The 17,518-nt window shown below is 33.6% G+C and overlaps 1 protein-coding gene across 1 annotated transcript; it reads left to right on the top strand.

Moving 5' to 3' along the window:
- Nucleotides 1-10,633: 10,633 nt before the first annotated feature.
- LOC141690993 (uncharacterized) lies at nt 10,634-11,557 on the top strand. Its single transcript, XM_074495745.1, has 2 exons — nt 10,634-11,069; nt 11,208-11,557. The coding sequence occupies exons 1-2, from the start codon at nt 10,634-10,636 to the stop codon at nt 11,555-11,557; spliced, it is 786 nt and encodes a 261-aa protein (XP_074351846.1).
- The last annotated feature ends 5,961 nt before the right edge of the window (nt 11,558-17,518 follow it).

Below are 17,518 nucleotides of genomic sequence, written 5' to 3' on the forward strand. Positions count from 1 at the left end.
TTAAACCATAGGCGATTTCAGACAAGTTAAGGGGTATGGTGGTTTATGATTTGTTTATGAAATTGTTATGAATAAAGAGTAATTTTGTGACGACGCTACTAGAAAAATTAGAATCGACATCGCCTCTTAGACATCGGTTACTTTTGTGACTGATCTAAAAGGTGTTTTCTTCATCGGTTTTGGGAAACCGATATCTTTTACTGTTATAAACATCAGTTCTTTAGCCCAACCATGTTATATGTCTGTTTTAAAAAAATTAACTAACGCCTTCCTCGCTTCCCCCCTTAACCAAATAATTCATTCCCTCCACGTGTTTCCCCCTTATTATTTGACTTAGTAAAATTCTCCCCCTTTTTTCACCTACATCTTCCCCCTCTTTTTTATTAAAAAAATGTAAACAAAAAACAAAAAATGTATCTCATCTCTCATCTCTCATTTCACGATGACCATTTTTCTCATTTTGCTCTCATTTCACCAAGAATATTTCCCACTCTGTGCTCTGTAGATTTCGGGGTTGCTCTCATCAAGGTTGCTCACATTTCATCAAGGTTGCATTGCATAGAGTCCAAATCGAATTCAGAGTTGCATTGCATTGAGTCGAAGTCGATATCAGAGTCGTAGTTGGAGTTCAACTTGGAGTTTAAGTTTTTAGTTCAAGTCGGAGATTTAAGCTAAGTTAGAGGTTAAAGCTTGAATTAGATAAGTTTTAAACCCTAATTTCAGAATTCGGGGTTTCAATTTGAAACCCTAATTTTTTATTTTTAATTTGTTTAAGCGTCTGCATCTGCTTGTGCCAAATAAAAATCTATGCCGGCTCAACCAAAAGCGAATAATATTATCTTCATGTAAAGTTAATTTCTTTTTAGTAAGGCCAACAAGTGGTATCGGAATTTCAGGTTATAATGGTCCATACGAATTTCAAATGAGCTCCATAAGAAGCGGTGTATAGACTATTTCAGGATGCACCTAAAGGGGAGGCAAGTAGGCCTTCCAGTATGGGCTATTCCAGTATGAGTTAAGGGGGAGCTTTACCACACAATCAGGTGGCAGTTTTAGCAAGTGTCGTTCTCGATATATAAAGGGGAGACTGTTAGCAGTTGTCCTACATCATTTGTGGGACAGGCAGATTGGTTGTTAATAAGCAGCGAGTTAACTCCGTTAGTATGACCTTCTCGGATGCGCCTAAAAATAAATTTGTGCGGCTTGGCTCAAAGAAAAAAATATCATACTAATGTAAAGTTAACACTCGCACGCGGCCCAACCTACTTCCTCAACTTTCCATTTCTAATTATTTGGGTATGTTTCTACATGACTTCATCATATTGTTACACTTTATATACACCCACAAACACAATCAAACAAACTTTCATAGATACACTTAAATGGCAAATGAGAAAATTAGAACCCTGATAAGAGAGGGTGATAAAAATGAAAAGTTGGAGAAATGCTGCAATATTATTATTTTAATGATGCAGCAACCTGAGAAACCTGATAAGTCAGTTAAAAATATGAATACGTAAGGAAGATGGAAGTTAGAAATACGAATCAGAAACCTCAGAAGTCAATCTCGAGGGTTTTTGAAAGTTTGGATCCACTTGAATCTTATCTTGCAAAATATCTGCAACATATAAATGAAAATGTTGACAGCAAGAAACGTAACAGTAGTAGTGGATTTTGGGACTCCGTAGTGGGCATAAAGAATAACGATGATCTATCTTTAATCAATGGCTACAACTGGGAAGATTACTATAGAGAGGGTAACCACATAAATAAGTGCGATCTGTGTTTAAATTTTCCCGCTGGCTATGAGATTCATGAAGCACTATGCCCAAAACATAAGAAACGGAAGACTGAAATATTTGTTCAGATACCTGAATAGAACTTCCACTAGTAATCTTACTATAGAGAACTCATGTGCCGAACATCTATTAGAAGCAGTGGTGGTTGAAGCTTGCGTAAATGCTACTGAAATTAGGCATGAGGATACTATATCGGGATCAGTAAACTCCCTGCTGACATTTGAAAAAGTTCTAGAGCCTCACACCAATGACGCACATGGCATCTCTTCAGCGGATTATTCATTAAAACAACATTCTTCCGTTATTGAAGAAAACGCAAATTACTCCATTCGTACATCTGGAGCCAATGATGCATGACAAGTTACCAAAAGCATTATCATCTACAAGTTAAAGTAAGTGTAATAAACAAAAGGAGAGGCCTCAATGTTCATCATTTAATGTAATTTGCATAATATTATAGTGCAATATTGATTTACTCATGGAACAAACAATCAAGCATCCTTTTAATACAGTGTATACTGAGCAAGCTGATAAGCTAAGCTTGACAAATGTGCTGAGTCAAAGGTGAGTTGTGTACAATCTATTAGGTCATGTTTTAAACGAACATATTCAGTTAAAGGATATCATACTTGGTATTTAGTAACTTTCATATGTTTTTATATATTAGAGGATCACTCAAGTTCTTTCATATAAGGACTTCAGTGCAAGGAGGATCATTGATTAGTTGACTTGTCACAACTTTTATCACTTGAAAGTGATCTCATCAATATATATATGTATATATATATGTGTGTGTAAAATTCGTATGCAATATGTATTTTTCTATAAGTCTTTGCAATAATTTAGTAGACATTCATTTCTAAAATCATGTCCTTTTGTATAAAACCCCTTTCTGGCTTTAACAGTTTCTACAGGAGAATAAGATTCTTTAGATATTAAATTTAGCAAAAAAAGGGAGTTTATGATATTAATTATTCTTTCTCGGTAATTTACTCTTGTAGAATTCTACAGTTGGTTAACCAGGAAATCGTTACATGTGGATCTTTCGATAATGAGAAAGTAACAAGCTAGGGAATGGAAGTGGGAAATCGTATAAGAGTTTTACCAGTGACGGTAGAAAATATTAATACAAGTGGGCAAATGTTGACAAAGTAAGATTTGCGTACTTATTAAACCTTTGTTGTTGATTATTTCAATATGTTGTCTTCTTCCTTTTTTATATCTTTGCATGTTTGAGGGGAGTGATCAATCCCATTATTTGGAATATATTGAACTAAGTCTTTGTACTTGTACGCAGATGTTATGTGAGGATTGCAGCCCCTTTCTTGAAATTGTGAAAATAATAAGGAGGTTGGGTTTAGCAATATTAAAGGACGGTAAAGAAGTCGACATTGGGAAAATCTTGATATACTATGTGGTGGATGTACTATTCTTTGTTAAATGTGACATGACAACTTCTTGATTCTATTTGCATTTCAAGTTGCAAAGTATTGAGTAACCAGCTCATCTAAACCTTAAGGTGTTAGAGGAAGGTCCTATTGCAGCCTAAACTCTAATACGATGTTGAGTAACCAGATCATCTATAACCTTTAGGTGTTAGAGGAAAGCCCCAATAGGATCATATATTTAATACAAAGAACAATTAAGTTAGTAAAAGACTATTTCTATAATCCTTTATTCTCAAATCCTTCCACCTTACTGGTTTTATGTTACAAGTGTAATTTATAGTAATATGTTTAAATTGTTTTTAAATTGATACTCTTTGCTGGGGCAGGACAATATGAACATGGACAATGCATTGTGCTCACTCTTGTAGATATTGAAACAAAACTCATATTTTCAAAGGCTATGACGTTTAACAAAAGGACTGTTTGAAAGACGACACACTATAAACCTAGAATAATGGTCCTTAAAGTATAATAGTCTTTTTTGGACTCTACATGAGTGGTTTTCGATTTTTTGTTCATCATATCTTTTTGTCAGAGTGGAAAATTGTATGATGCTGCGAGGGAGCTGGTGTTTGTTTGGTTTTTCTTCTTGGTGAAGTTTCGTGAGAGTTGTGATAGTGATGTGTTGAATTCGTGTAATTTTTAGATGTGGTACATGTACAATGAACTATCAAATAAAACTTTTGAAAGCTTAATTTCTGCTCTTTTGTTAATATTACAAAATTAAAAAAAATAGCAAACATTCGGAATTTGGATAAATTTATACATGCATGAGCTATATTACCATTTTTACTTGTCTTAAAAAATTAACAGCCCACCACCAGACAAACACTACTCTTTTTCATCTACCTTCAGATTTGAGGTACTTCTTCAAAATCTAGTTTTTCATCTAAACAAGCACAAGCTAGAGCATACATCCAAGGACCATGCCTAGATTCATAGACTGATCCATTCACAGTGTAAGACCTAACTTTCAAGCTATTGTGGCTTCGAGAGTTGCACCATTTGAAAGAATCCCCATTTTTCCCATGCTTGTCGGATTTGCTCCACTTTAGCTTTATTTGAATACCTTTAACTTCATGGAGGTCTATCAGTGGAACTTGAAATTCAACATTGCTTTGTACTCTTAAGATTTGTGAGGTAATGAAATACATGAAGATTCAAACGTGCATGGTAATGAAACAAATTAAGATCCTAACGAGTATAAATAGTACAATTATAACTTTGTACCCTTAAGATTACATAGGAAATTAGTTTCAATGATATTTTCGTTCTTCGACTTCTTGCTTCATCAACTCAAAAAATGTAGCTGGTACTTAAATCCTTGAGGAACAAGGGTAGATCCGTGGCAAGATACACAGAGTTGTGATTGTATATCTTTACATACAATAAGAGTTTAATTTGAAATATGTTAGCTATAGAAAAAATGTATATAGCACTTACTAGTGCATGTACTCAAACTACCATCAAGGATCCTTGGTTTCTTCAATTTTTTCTTCTAAAAATTAAATAAAATTTTATTTACCAGAATATTAGAGAGTTTATCTTTCTTAAAACAATAAAAAAATATAATTGCATTTAAAGAAACTTGAATTCCCTTACAATTATTGGAAAGAACATTATTTAACAATATTTAGGCAGTGGAAATTCTTGGGTAGAAATGGCCGCAGAAAATGCTAATTATTTCATTTACTTATCATTACTAAAAATATGAGAATATCATAAATAACTCCATTAAGTCAATGAAAAGTTGGAGACTTGCGCATGACCCCGATATAGAATCGTGTATAGAGCTCCAACTATTTTTCAAGCAGGGAGCATAACTTACATTTTTTTCAAATATCTATCTAGCTTAGTTGCGCAATCAGCGATTAATGTAAAATCAAATATATATGGAAGTAAAGCATGTGCCTCTATGCAAAATAATAGCCTATGCGCAATGTGTAACTTAATTTGAGGATGAGTGGGGAAACCAAAATACCATGCTCAGTCTCACTACACGTTTTTATTATAATTTTTTTAAAAAAAATATGAATTATTTTAAGTTTTGAGTTCTCTTATTGGAAAATATTTGATATCAGTCGTCAAAAAGAAAATGTGATATATTTCTCTAATCATCGTTTGTTTCTTTCTCTAAATATTTTAAATGAAACTCATTTATCTTATTGAGATTATTCCCTTGTCATTAGATTGTGCTCCTTTCTTACATTGATTGAGACCACATAATTCTTATGAATTTTCCATAACATGTCAAGTGTTTAATCATTTGTTATCGAACTACAAGGACACGAATATCCATTATTCACGGATTTTACATGAAAAGATCATATATATATATATGAATATACTTGGGGAATAATTAAATTAAGGTGTAAAGAATTAAGGGAAGATATTTTATACGAAAAGACCATATATGGGAGAGAATTAAAATACATCGTTGGTGCAAGTGGAAACATAATTCACATGCATAAATAATATAACATAAATTTTCTGCTATTTTGACCACCAAATATTTTTGAACATTAATAAAAGCACATGAATAAGAGAAAAAGAAAACACACAAAGTGAAAATGAACTCAGATTTTGTAGGTGGCAGTTTCACGGATATTTGAAGTGATTCTACTATTAGTGCGGCTTCTTTCAATGAGACTGAAATGAATTGAATTAACCTCAAATGCATTTATAAGACCTTGAATTAAGACTAGCATGTACATAAAATTAATATTTATTAATAATTAAATATTCATAAATGATATTACTATAAGATATGTGCACGTGATTGTGTATTCCACCTTGGATGTTTTATCATCGTGGAGCGGAAATCAAGCTAAAATGCCACCCACGATTCCTTTAGCAACTATAAACGCAATTCATCACTAAGCCGGAAATCACAACAATTTACATTAACCACATAAGAGTATAAAAAGACAGTGTAAGAAAATTGGCACATATTATACATAAAAATTAAATGGAAAGGGAGTAATCAATTAATTATTTTTTTGAATCATTCTTTCAGTGCAAAGATATAATCAAATATATAAGAAGAAAGACAGTTATATTCTGACTTCTCAACATTTACGTATTTCGCAAAATTTTCCACGGCCTTCTGAAATCCTTCTTTCTTTCAATAATCATAAATGTAGAGATCCAGTGTAGAAATTTTCGGATCAAATAAATTCAAATGGCGAATTAAAAGATATAAAATAGAATCAAACAATATAATGTTGAATTTAATATGTGAGGATATATTAAAAAAGAATTTTCAATTAATTGTAATAAAGGCAAAGAATATAAAAAAGATAAATAAGGTATAAAGAAAATAAAATTAGAGTATATGGGAAAAATCTTGAATTAATTGTAAATATATACTGAAAAGAATCTTTAATTCATTATTTAAAGAACAAAGTATTAGATCCTTATTTCTAGTTAAGTTCGATACAACTTTTGTACTACATAATAAAAATAAATGTCAAAAATAACAAGGACAAAAATAATGGTTTAACTACAAAATATCATTGCAAGAAAATATTTCGCGGATTTAAATAAAGGATATCATCGTACAAATCATTTATCATTATAAATAATATAACATTACTTATTAATTTTTTTTATTAATTTCTCAACACAAGTAAATATAAAATAATTAATTTTATAAATTGCTTAAGATTTAAAAAAAAATGATCAAAGTATAATTTTTCAGAAAAGGGTATCCACAAATCTTTAGATTTTTTCTTTAACTTTTAATTATAAAATGAATGTGGAAGAACGGTAATGGGTCACGGTTGATAGTATAGAGATCTAAAAATCTTAAAGAGTATATAGATCAGTAAGGCTAAGGTTAGTATGAATTATTGTTATTGTTAGGTTATAGCATCATAACAAGCCAATTTCACTTTAAATAGCTAAATGGACTAGTGATAGGTTTAATATGTCATACTTGTTTGCCTTCTATACAATTCAGATTTCTATATTAACTTAGGGATCTCTATGCAACAGTTCTCTAAATAGTAGATATAGAATAAATCAATTTGGAACAACTTATGTGAACATTGTTGAAGCTTGAATTTGAGGATAGAAAACTTTTTGAAGTCAATAAGTTGTAGAAATCCCTCCAAGTCCAATATCTTGAAGTCTAGAAGAGCTATGTAGTGAAGTTCATTAAAACCAAGTAGTAAAGTCTAATCCTGAAGTTCAAATTTGGTCTATATGGAGAAGTCCAAATTTTCACTAGATCGAGAAGTCTAACTCTATGCTATACCTTGAAATCAAGAAAGATGTTATATCAAAAAGTCAAAGTTATTGAAGATCATGAAGTCCAAGGTGTACAATATCGTGAAGTCAATCAAAGTACAATTCACGATATTTTTACTTGGTCCTTTCACGACAAGACAAAAGAAGCTACAAATTTACAAGAAAATAAGAAACATTCCACTACACCACATTGTACATGGAGGGGTCAGTGAACATGTGCCCAACCTATACTTAAACTTGGAGAGAAAGAAAAAACAAATACACAAGCAAAAGAGGAGGAGCGTACAAAAGAGGAGGAGGTACAAAAGAACAAAGTGGTCCTAAAAGCTACAAAGGTGCAATGTGCACACCTAGTAGTACATTGTTTTATATATATAATGCATATACAATTATTAGTTATGTGTAACCAATAGGAGATTAGTATTATAATATATTTTCTCTCCCTATAAGCCAAACTCGAGAGCTTGTTCTAAGAAGAATAATATTTTTTTCTTGAACGTTGTAGCATAATTTCTTTATATCTTATATAAAGTAAATTGAGTAAAATATATATATGTTCTTACATAGTTATATGTATGCAGTTAGTTTTATTTTTTATTTGTTAACTAAAAAAAATGACCATTATCACTGGTGTTATGTCAAGAGTCTTAAAACACATAGAAGAAATACATGTAAATAATCACAAGTGTATTTGACAAATAAGTTAAAATTTGGGCGAACTAACTCAAGAATAGAAATCTTTAGGAACTAAAAAGTAGATCAAAGAAAATGTAATAGATTAATTGGTAAAATGGTATATAATAAGAAAAATTAATACTTCTTGTAATGAACTAACTAACTAAATTGGAGTCATAACTAATTTTACCTGCAAAAAAATCGTGAATCTTTTTAGCAACTACCAAGGGTCGGAGGCTCTTAAATATTCGCGTGGCATAAGCCAATATCTTTAATTGAAATTACAATTCAGTTTTATTATATCTTCATTTAATTTACATCCATTAAAAAGGAACAGAGAAATGGTACTTATAGATATACATAAAAGGGAATAACTTACCCATAATTAGGGTCACGTTTACCTCATCAACTTGAATAGTAACAAGAAGCAAGCGATGATCAATCAGTCACCTCGTTAATAACCAACATATTTCAATTTACCTTATATGTTTATACGGAAAAGGTAAGCAAGCATTTCCCTATAATTAAATTGATGTTAAATTAATCAAAAAAACAAAATCCAGAGAATAAGTTTGGATACCGTACATGTCATCTTGGAAGGTACATGTTTCCGATTTGTTCTAAATAAACAAATGCTTGTATTCCTATTTGCAAGCTTGCCAAGCTAGTTATAGTTTAACAGATCTGCTCAAACAATAAGATTTTAACTTCAGGTCCACCAAAATTCATAAATTTGGAAAACATCATTCCTGAGTTGTGATAAATTATATCCATTGCATAATTAAGAGTAACGAAATAGCATACCAGCAGCAAGAAAGAATTTAATGCAAGGTGTTAAGTATAGACTCTTCATAACTAATATCGAACATACTGAAGTTTTGAACTAACATGTTGATATCAACGCTTGGTGGGAGGAATCCAGATCAGCACCAAAATATGTTAAGCCAAAAATAATGATCATAAATAAAGTACTCTAACAAGTATCTTAATTATATTTTTAAGTAAATTTTTAAATGATTAAACACCTTACTAAATCAGATGATATGATGTTGTTCTTTTGTTTGGGAATGCAGAGAGTTGGGTATATCAATAAGAGAAAGAGCCTAATGAGTAGACACAATTAAGACTAGTTTTTATTTTGTGCCTTCCTCTACATATGTGTTATAAGATATATACGTCACATGTACAAAATGCCTATTTTATACCAGTACTTGTAAAATATGTATTTTTCTACATGACATGATGACGTTGATGTATAGCTAAATTGATTTTTTTTTTCTTTTAAGTTTACTTTTTCAACTAATCTCATTTAGAATAAACAGGTACTTATTAATCTACGTCCTACAATTGAAATAAAAAGTAAACTCCAAGATGTATCTATACAATATATGAAACTACTTAAATGTTGGTGGGCTTATATTAATATTTTTGCAAAAAAGCATGGGCATAAGCTATAATATTTTATTTATTTTTATCAACCTAAGTTCAACATCAAAATGATCAAAAAGAAAGAAGGATCCAAATCTCTGAGTTGGGCTCTTGATGAGCGCTAGTATATAGCTTGATTTCTTCTTCAGTTCTTAATCTTTAGTCCCTTATTTTTGTGTGGCTGAATGGACATTATTTTTGTAGAAGGAGAAAACACATGGTTAATAAGCACCAAGTTACCTCCATTAGTATGAGACATTTTGGTAAGTATCCAAAAATAAATTTATGCGGGCTCGGCCCAAATCTGTTAGCATTATAATCTAAACTTATATTTTTATTTAGGTGTTTTTAATAATTGTTAAGGGTGTAGTTTACACGTTAGCACACGAGAATAAGTCATATAGAGTTGAGAAATTGTAGGAGTGTAGGATGAGTAAGTGGCTAGTTTGTAGGAGTCTTTCTATTTCTTTAGGTAGCAGTTTTTTTTCAATATATTGTAGTAGCAGCTTTTATTAAGTATAAACAACAAGTAATGAATAGTTTGCATTACTGAAATTCTTTCTCTGGACATACGAATTTGTGTCTTTAAAAGTGTGTATTATCAGAGCAACCCACTGTTTAATCCTACATTTGGTATCAGAGCTCCTAGGTTAGTGGATGCCCAAGTATATGCCCAAAACAGATACAATGGATACACAAAAAATCAAGGACTGTTCTTTAAGCCTGAATTGCCCGAGGTTAACCCGAGGGAACTATACTGCCTGGTCGGTCAAGATGAGAGTATTGATGCAAGCTCATGCTATTTGGGAGGCTGTAGAACCCACAGATCCAAAGGCCACCATAGACGTGAAGACAAACAATGTGGCATTGGCTGTGATTTTTCAAACTATTCTGGAGGACATCCTACTCTCATTGGCTGATAAAAAATCTGCGAAACAAGCATGGAAGGCATTGAGGACAATGTCATTGGCAGCTGATTGAGTGAAGACGGCCAAGATTCAAACACTCAAAACAGAACTTGAAAATTTAAGCATGAAAGAAAGTGATGCGGTGGAAGATTTTTCAATGAAACTGAATGGCCTGGTCACAAACATCAAGGCACTGGGGGAAACTATCGATGAATCATATGTTGTGAAGAAATTCCTTCGATCAGTGCCAAAGAAATTTTTACAGATCACATCAGCTATTGAACAGTTCGGAGATCTCGAGAATATGACAATTGAGGAAGTGATTGGATCTTTGAAGGCGCATGAGGAACGACTTAAAGGCAAGCAAGTAGAGAACACTAGAGGACAACTCCTCTTGACTGAGAAAGAATGGATGAAGAGAGAAAGGAATGATGGGCAACTTTTGCTCACCAAAGAAGAGTGGTTGAAGCGCTCCAAGGCGGGGGGAACAGAGGTGTCACCAAACTCAAAATTTCAAAACAATAACGGGAATCAGGCAAACCGTGGTGGTCGAGATCGAAGTCGAGTAAGATGTTTCAATTGTAATATCCTTGGACACTATGCCGGAGAATGTATAAGGCCCAAATGAGACAAAGAAACTAGAACTGAAGCCAACCTCACACAAATAATCGATGATGAGCCGGCTTTACTACTGACAGAGGGTAGTACTGAGAAGGAGAGTACGCTGTTATTGAACGAGAATTCATTGAGTCCTAGGTTGAAGAAAGCTGAGAAAGAAGTTGATTCCAATGTATGGTATCTGGACAACGGAGCCAGTAACCATATGACGAGTCAGCGTGCAAAGTTTAGGGAACTTGAAGAAGGAGTGACTGGTTTGGTAAAATTTGGTGATGAATCCACGGTAGAAATCAAGGGCAAAGGGTCAGTGGTGTTCAAGTGCAAGAATGGAGAGGATATCATTTTTAAAGAGGTGTACTACATTCCCAAGCTTTATAATAACATCATAAGTCTTGGGCAGTTATCTGAAAATGGGAATATAGTTGTCTAAATGGGAATCATTTGTGGGTCTATGATGGACATGGGAGACTGATTATGAAGGTACAAAGGTCTGCAAACAGATTGTATAAAATTTTGCTGGAGAGCAGTGAATTCATGTGCCTATTGTCAAAACAAGAAGAAAATGCGTGGTTGTGGCATTCGAGATTGGGACATGTGAATTTTCAATCGATGATGTTGATGTCAAAGGACCAGATGGCACAAGGGTTGCCTGAATTTGTTTTGCCAAAAGATGTGTGCACTGGGTGTTTGATGTCTAAACAAGCACGAAATCCATTTCCAAAGAAAACAAACTTTCAAGCAAAACAGGTGCTCGAGCTAGTACACGGTGATTTGTGCGGGCCAATTTCTCCTACAACCATGGCGGGTAATAAATATTTTCTGCTTTTAGTTGATGATTTTAGTCGTGTTATGTGGATTTATATGCTTACAAGCAAAGATGAGGCATTGGGAGCATTTCAAAATTTTAAAGTTCAAATCGAGAGAGAGACTGAGAAGAAAATCAAGGTACTTAGAACAGATCGAGGGGGTAATTTATGTCAAATCAGTTCAGAGCATACTGTGAAGAGAATGGCATAAAAAGGCATTTTACAGCTCCATATTCCCCTCAACAAAATGGAGTCGTCGAGAGGAAAAAACCGAACTGTGGTGGGTATGGCTCGAAGCTTATTAAAAGAAAAGAAAATACATGGAGTTATGTGGGGAGAATCTGTTCAACATGCAATTTATATATTAAACAGACTTGCTACAAGGGCACTATCCGAAAAAATGCCTTATGAAGTGTGGACGAGAAATAAACCTGATCTGAGTCACTTGAGGGTCTTTGGAAGTTTGGCGCATATGAAAATACCTAGTATTAATGTTAAAAAGCGAGATGATCGCAGTAGAAGTGTGGTGTACTTGGGGCGAGAACCAGGCACTAAAGCATGTCGTTTCTATGATCCAAAAGCGAAGAAAATTTGGGTGAGCAGAGATGTTGTTATAGAGGAAGCAAAATTGTGGGACTGGAATGGAGAGAATAATGATGAGAGTACATCTGCACATCAAGGAAGTTTTGTTGTGCAAGTAATGTCTACAAGTACAACTGATGCAGGTCGAAAACTGGAGGAACCGAGTATTCCAGATGAAAATTCAGAAACTGCAGAAGCGAGTGAAACTGGAGGTTCTGTTTCAAATCATGAAATATTTTCGAATTCTGATAGCAATGATGCAACAGAGTCTACTAGTAGTGAAGAACCTAGAAAATTCAAAATGCTTAGTGAAGTTTACAACGAAATAGAACATGTTGAATTGGACGACGAAGAACTTATGTTACTGGGAGTTGAAGAACCAACTAACTTTAATCAAGCAGCTGTAGATAAAGCATGGCAAAGGGCGATTAAGGCAGAAATTGATTCAATCGAGAGAAACAAGACCTGAAAACTTATGGAATTACCGCCAGGTCACAAGCCAATCGGTGTAAAATGGGTATACAAGTTAAAAAGGGATGCTAATGGAGAGGTGATTAAGCATAAGGCTGTTATGTGCTAGAAATAGTAAAGTTGTTGCTTGCATTGGCTGCCAAGAATCAATGGGAAGTCCATCACATGGATGTAAAATCCGCGTTTCTGAATGGGGAGTTGCAGGAGGTTGTTTATGTGACTCAACCAGATTGATTTGTTGAACAAGGAAAGGAACACATGGTATAGCAATTAATCAAGGCTCTTTATGGTTTACGTCAAGCACCACGAGCGTGGTATGCTAAGCTAAGTGAGCACTTGGAATAATTGGGATTTATTAAGTGTCCTTATGAGTACGCAGTTTACACAAAATGCGAGGGTGATGATGTATTGATAGTTGGCGTTTATGTGGATGATTTACTAATCACAGGGACTAGCGTGGAACTGGTGAATAAATTTAAACAACAAATGAAGGATAAATTCGTGACGAGCGATATTGGAAGGTTGACATACTATCTTGGCATAGAGGTAGATCAGCGAAAAGGTTTCACGGAATTGAAGCACGCTGCTTATGCAAGAAAGTTGCTTGAAAAGGCTGGGCATAGCGACTGTAATGCTGTCAAATATCCTATTGAAGCAAAAATTCAACCGAGTAAAGATGAACAGGGGAAGGCAGTGAATTCCACGGTTTTCAGAAGCTTGATTGGAGGTCTCAGATATTTGGTGCATACCAGATCTGATATTGCTTTTAGCGTAGGTATTGTGAGTAGATATATGGAGAGTCCTACTACATTACACATAAATGCTGTCAAGCGGTTTTTAAGGTATGTGAAGGGAACAATTAATTATGGTTTAGTTTTTGAGCAAGGTACCGGAAACTATCTACTTTCAGGGTACTCAGATAGTGATATAGGGGGAAGTATCGAAGATCGAAAGAGCACTGGTGGGATGGTTTTTTATTTGAATGACAACCTTATCACTTGGGTATCTCAGAAACAAAAGTGTGTAGTATTGAGTTCATGCGAAGCTGAGTTTATTGCCGCTAATGCAGCAGCATGTCAGGGAGTATGGTTAAGCAAGTTACTTAGTCAGACTACAGGGAAAAAACTCGATCCAATGGTCATCTACATAGACAACAAATCAGCAATCGATCTAACCAAGAATCCGGTTTTTCATGGGAGAAGTAAGCATATTGACATAAGGTTTCATTTTATTCGAGGATGTGTAGAACGTGGGGAAATTCAGATTAAGTTCATCAACTCGGGAGAGCAGCATGTAGACATATTAACGAAGGCTATGACTGCTGTGAAGTTTGAAAGAATGAGAGACTTGTTGGGTATTAAGAATCTGCAAATTGAAGTTTAGATTACGGGGTGAATGTTAGGATTATAATCTAAACATATATTTTTATTTAGGTGTTTTTAATAATTGTTAACGGTGTAGTTTACACGTTAGCACAGGAGAATAAGTCTTATAGATTTGAGAAATTGTAGGAGTGTAGTTTGAGTAAGTGGCTAGTTTGTAGGAGTCTTTCCATTTCTTTAAGTAGCAGTTTTTTTTCAATATATTATAGTAGCAGCTTTTATTAAGTATAAACAAGAAGGTAATGAATAGTTTGCATTACTGAAATTCTTTCTCTGGACATACGAATTCGTGTGTTTAAAAGTGTGTATTTTTAGAGCAACCCAGTGTTTAATCCTACAAAATCGACAATATCATTTTAATGTGAAGAGGCTCGCACGTAGCCCAACAAGTAGTATCATAGCTAGTTTACTTATTGGGTCACGTGCGAACTTTAACTCCACATTAGTATGATATTATCCGCTTTGTCCGCACGAATTTATTTAGGGGAACATCTCACACTACAACATATTTACAATTATATAACTCTTTTTTTGCCGTTGTGTGACAAGTATGTTTTCCGTTGTGTTTCCAACACTCGTGTGATTGAACATCAGATAATGGTTATTTTTACCCTTGTAAAAATAGAGATTAAACAACATGTTAGAGTACTTGTGTTAACATGGAAGACAGAATAGTTATTCTAAATAAACCATTTATTATTCAACTACTGTCTATCTAACTTAACAATAATGGTTTTGTAAAAAACCATTATTGTTAACATATTCGATATTTTCATAAACAACAGTTTATAATCTTTTTTTAACTAGTTAAAACCATTGTCATGAATGTTTTTTGTTTAAAAGACAATAGTGAAAAAAATTTAAAGCATTGCAAAGAATATCAAAAGACAACGGTTTTAAAAAAAAAATGTGCAGTGAGACATACAACGGTTTTCATCATTTTTTAAGTGGGTTTCACACAAATTTTACAAAGTTAATCTCATTATATAAAATAAATCAATTTTAAAATAAAATGATATTATAATAATTCAAATGTTATTTCATAATTGAAATTAAATTTATAATACAAAGGTTTTCTACAAGAATTACAACTATAACTTAAAATCTATTTCTAAATATGCTCATTAAGGTACAAAATAACTAATTTGCATACAGATGCTCATAAAGGGTAGGGACAGTCAAGTTCCATTCTAGCCCACCGAGAATTTTCTTCTATATAACTAGCACTTGTTGATTAGTATAAGCTTTGTCTGAAATTTTGGTAAAATCATTCACTTAAGGGGCACATATCTCTTCATACTTTGAGTCTGTAAGCATTAAACTAATGCCCAATAACTGCAATTCCTTCCTTGCCATTATCTTCGTTGCTAGATAGCGATCAATTATGTTGATTGTGAGGTAAAGAGTCACTTGCATCAGATCAATTTTTTTGTGAATTTCAATCAACTAGTCTACAAGTATGGTTCTCATTTTCTTATTAATTTCAGGATGTGACTGTATGTAGTCAAAAACCTTGGTCTCATTCTACAAGAGAGAAGAGTTTGACAGGTCAGACTTGTGCAATATAGTACTACAAGTATTAAGTTCAATATAATTTGTTCAAGATTAAAATGTACCTCAACAAGCTTGTAGAACTTGTACATGTCCTCCATATACTCAACAGCTGCCAACTCATTGTTGGCATCAGCAGCATCAATATCAACAATTTGTACCTTGGGTTTCTTAGTTAATCCGCAAGCAGCAAGAGAACTATTCCAGCTGTTTCAGCAGCTGAAATGGAACCATTACAACCAGCCGAAATGCACGTTATTGGAGTAGATTCAAGAGCTGCATGTAATGTATCCTGGCACCGTGATTCAATGACTGAACCTATTATGGTTTTAATGTTTAGGCTAACTCGCTATAGTCTATCTGCCCAACTATATACTTATCAGTAAAGAAGTGCTCTTAAGGACTTATTTTCCTTGAAATTGTAAAGAAGTGTTAATCATATAAATATACATTCTTTTGTGCTTCACTACTCGTTAGCACTAATAACAAGTATCCATTACACAATTAACTAACCATAAAGCAGCTGAAAAAACAGCATTAAATGCAGAGTTTAACGATAATGATGCAAAAACACAAGATTAAACTCGAAAATCAGACAAAGTCTATGACATAACTTAACTCTGCAAGTAGTAAACTACTGTATCATCACATTGCAACTTTGCATTTGTGGGGAGCATTCAACATTTGTGGGGAGCATTCAACAATATCTTATGCCTACTATTATGCTAAATGACTAAAAACAATTATCACTACCACAACAAAATAGCATACCCTTTGCCTTTTATCTTGTAATATAGTACTAGACAAAAGTTCAGGAATAAATGGGAAGAAGTCATACACACTAAACTGTCAACAAGTTATAAAATTATGATGTGAATACTTATGAAGTGTATTCACATCTCAACAAAAGGCCTCAACTAGTCTCACATCCTTATACAAAAGCAAATATAGGCATATAAAGAGTAAATAACAAAAAATACATTACTTAAAGGCAAAAAAACAGGCAGCACTGTAATAATTAGAAATCAATTAAAGGACTCAGACCATTCTTAAACATCAAAGTTCAAAGGCTATATGTCTAGCTGGGATAACTGAAACAGAAGTTTAAGATAATAGTGATGAACCTACAGGTTATGGCACTCAGTAGTGTCCTCGTTACAAGAAGAGTCAATTTTGTCCTTTCAATACACCCAAATTGCTTAACCTGCATGACTTTATGCCCAAATATAAATTGAAACCCAATCCTAAACTGAAGCCCTAAACTAATATAAGAATAATACCTAAAAATTGAATTACAAATGGAAGAATAGAAAATAGAAAACAGCCCCAAATCGAAGAAACGTACATATACATCTAGTTGTGTGTGATGCCTAGAGATCTATACACTTACATCTATCTGGGTGTCTATGAAGTTTATTGGCTATGGATGTAATATTGAGAGAGAGGGAGATAGAAGGGGAGAGATAGAGAGAAAGAGAGAGTTCCATGTGTTTATGATGTTGAGATGGAATAGCGGAGGGTATGATGTTTAGGGATTGAGATAGAAGGGGGAAACCAAAACCTGAGAAGGCAGAAATGAAATATTGGCCGGTGGAGGAA

The sequence above is a fragment of the Apium graveolens genome, chromosome 10 (assembly GCF_009905375.1).
Source record: "Apium graveolens cultivar Ventura chromosome 10, ASM990537v1, whole genome shotgun sequence".
NCBI lineage: Eukaryota > Viridiplantae > Streptophyta > Magnoliopsida > Apiales > Apiaceae > Apium > Apium graveolens.

Coding starts and splice junctions, on each gene's coding strand:
- LOC141690993 (XM_074495745.1), top strand. CDS start 10,634: ATGAAAGAAAGTGATGCGGTGGAAGATTTTTCAATGAAACTGAATGGC. Junction 11,070..11,207: donor CCGTGGTGGTCGAGATCGAA/GTCGAGTAAGAT, acceptor TACTACTGACAG/AGGGTAGTACTGAGAAGGAG.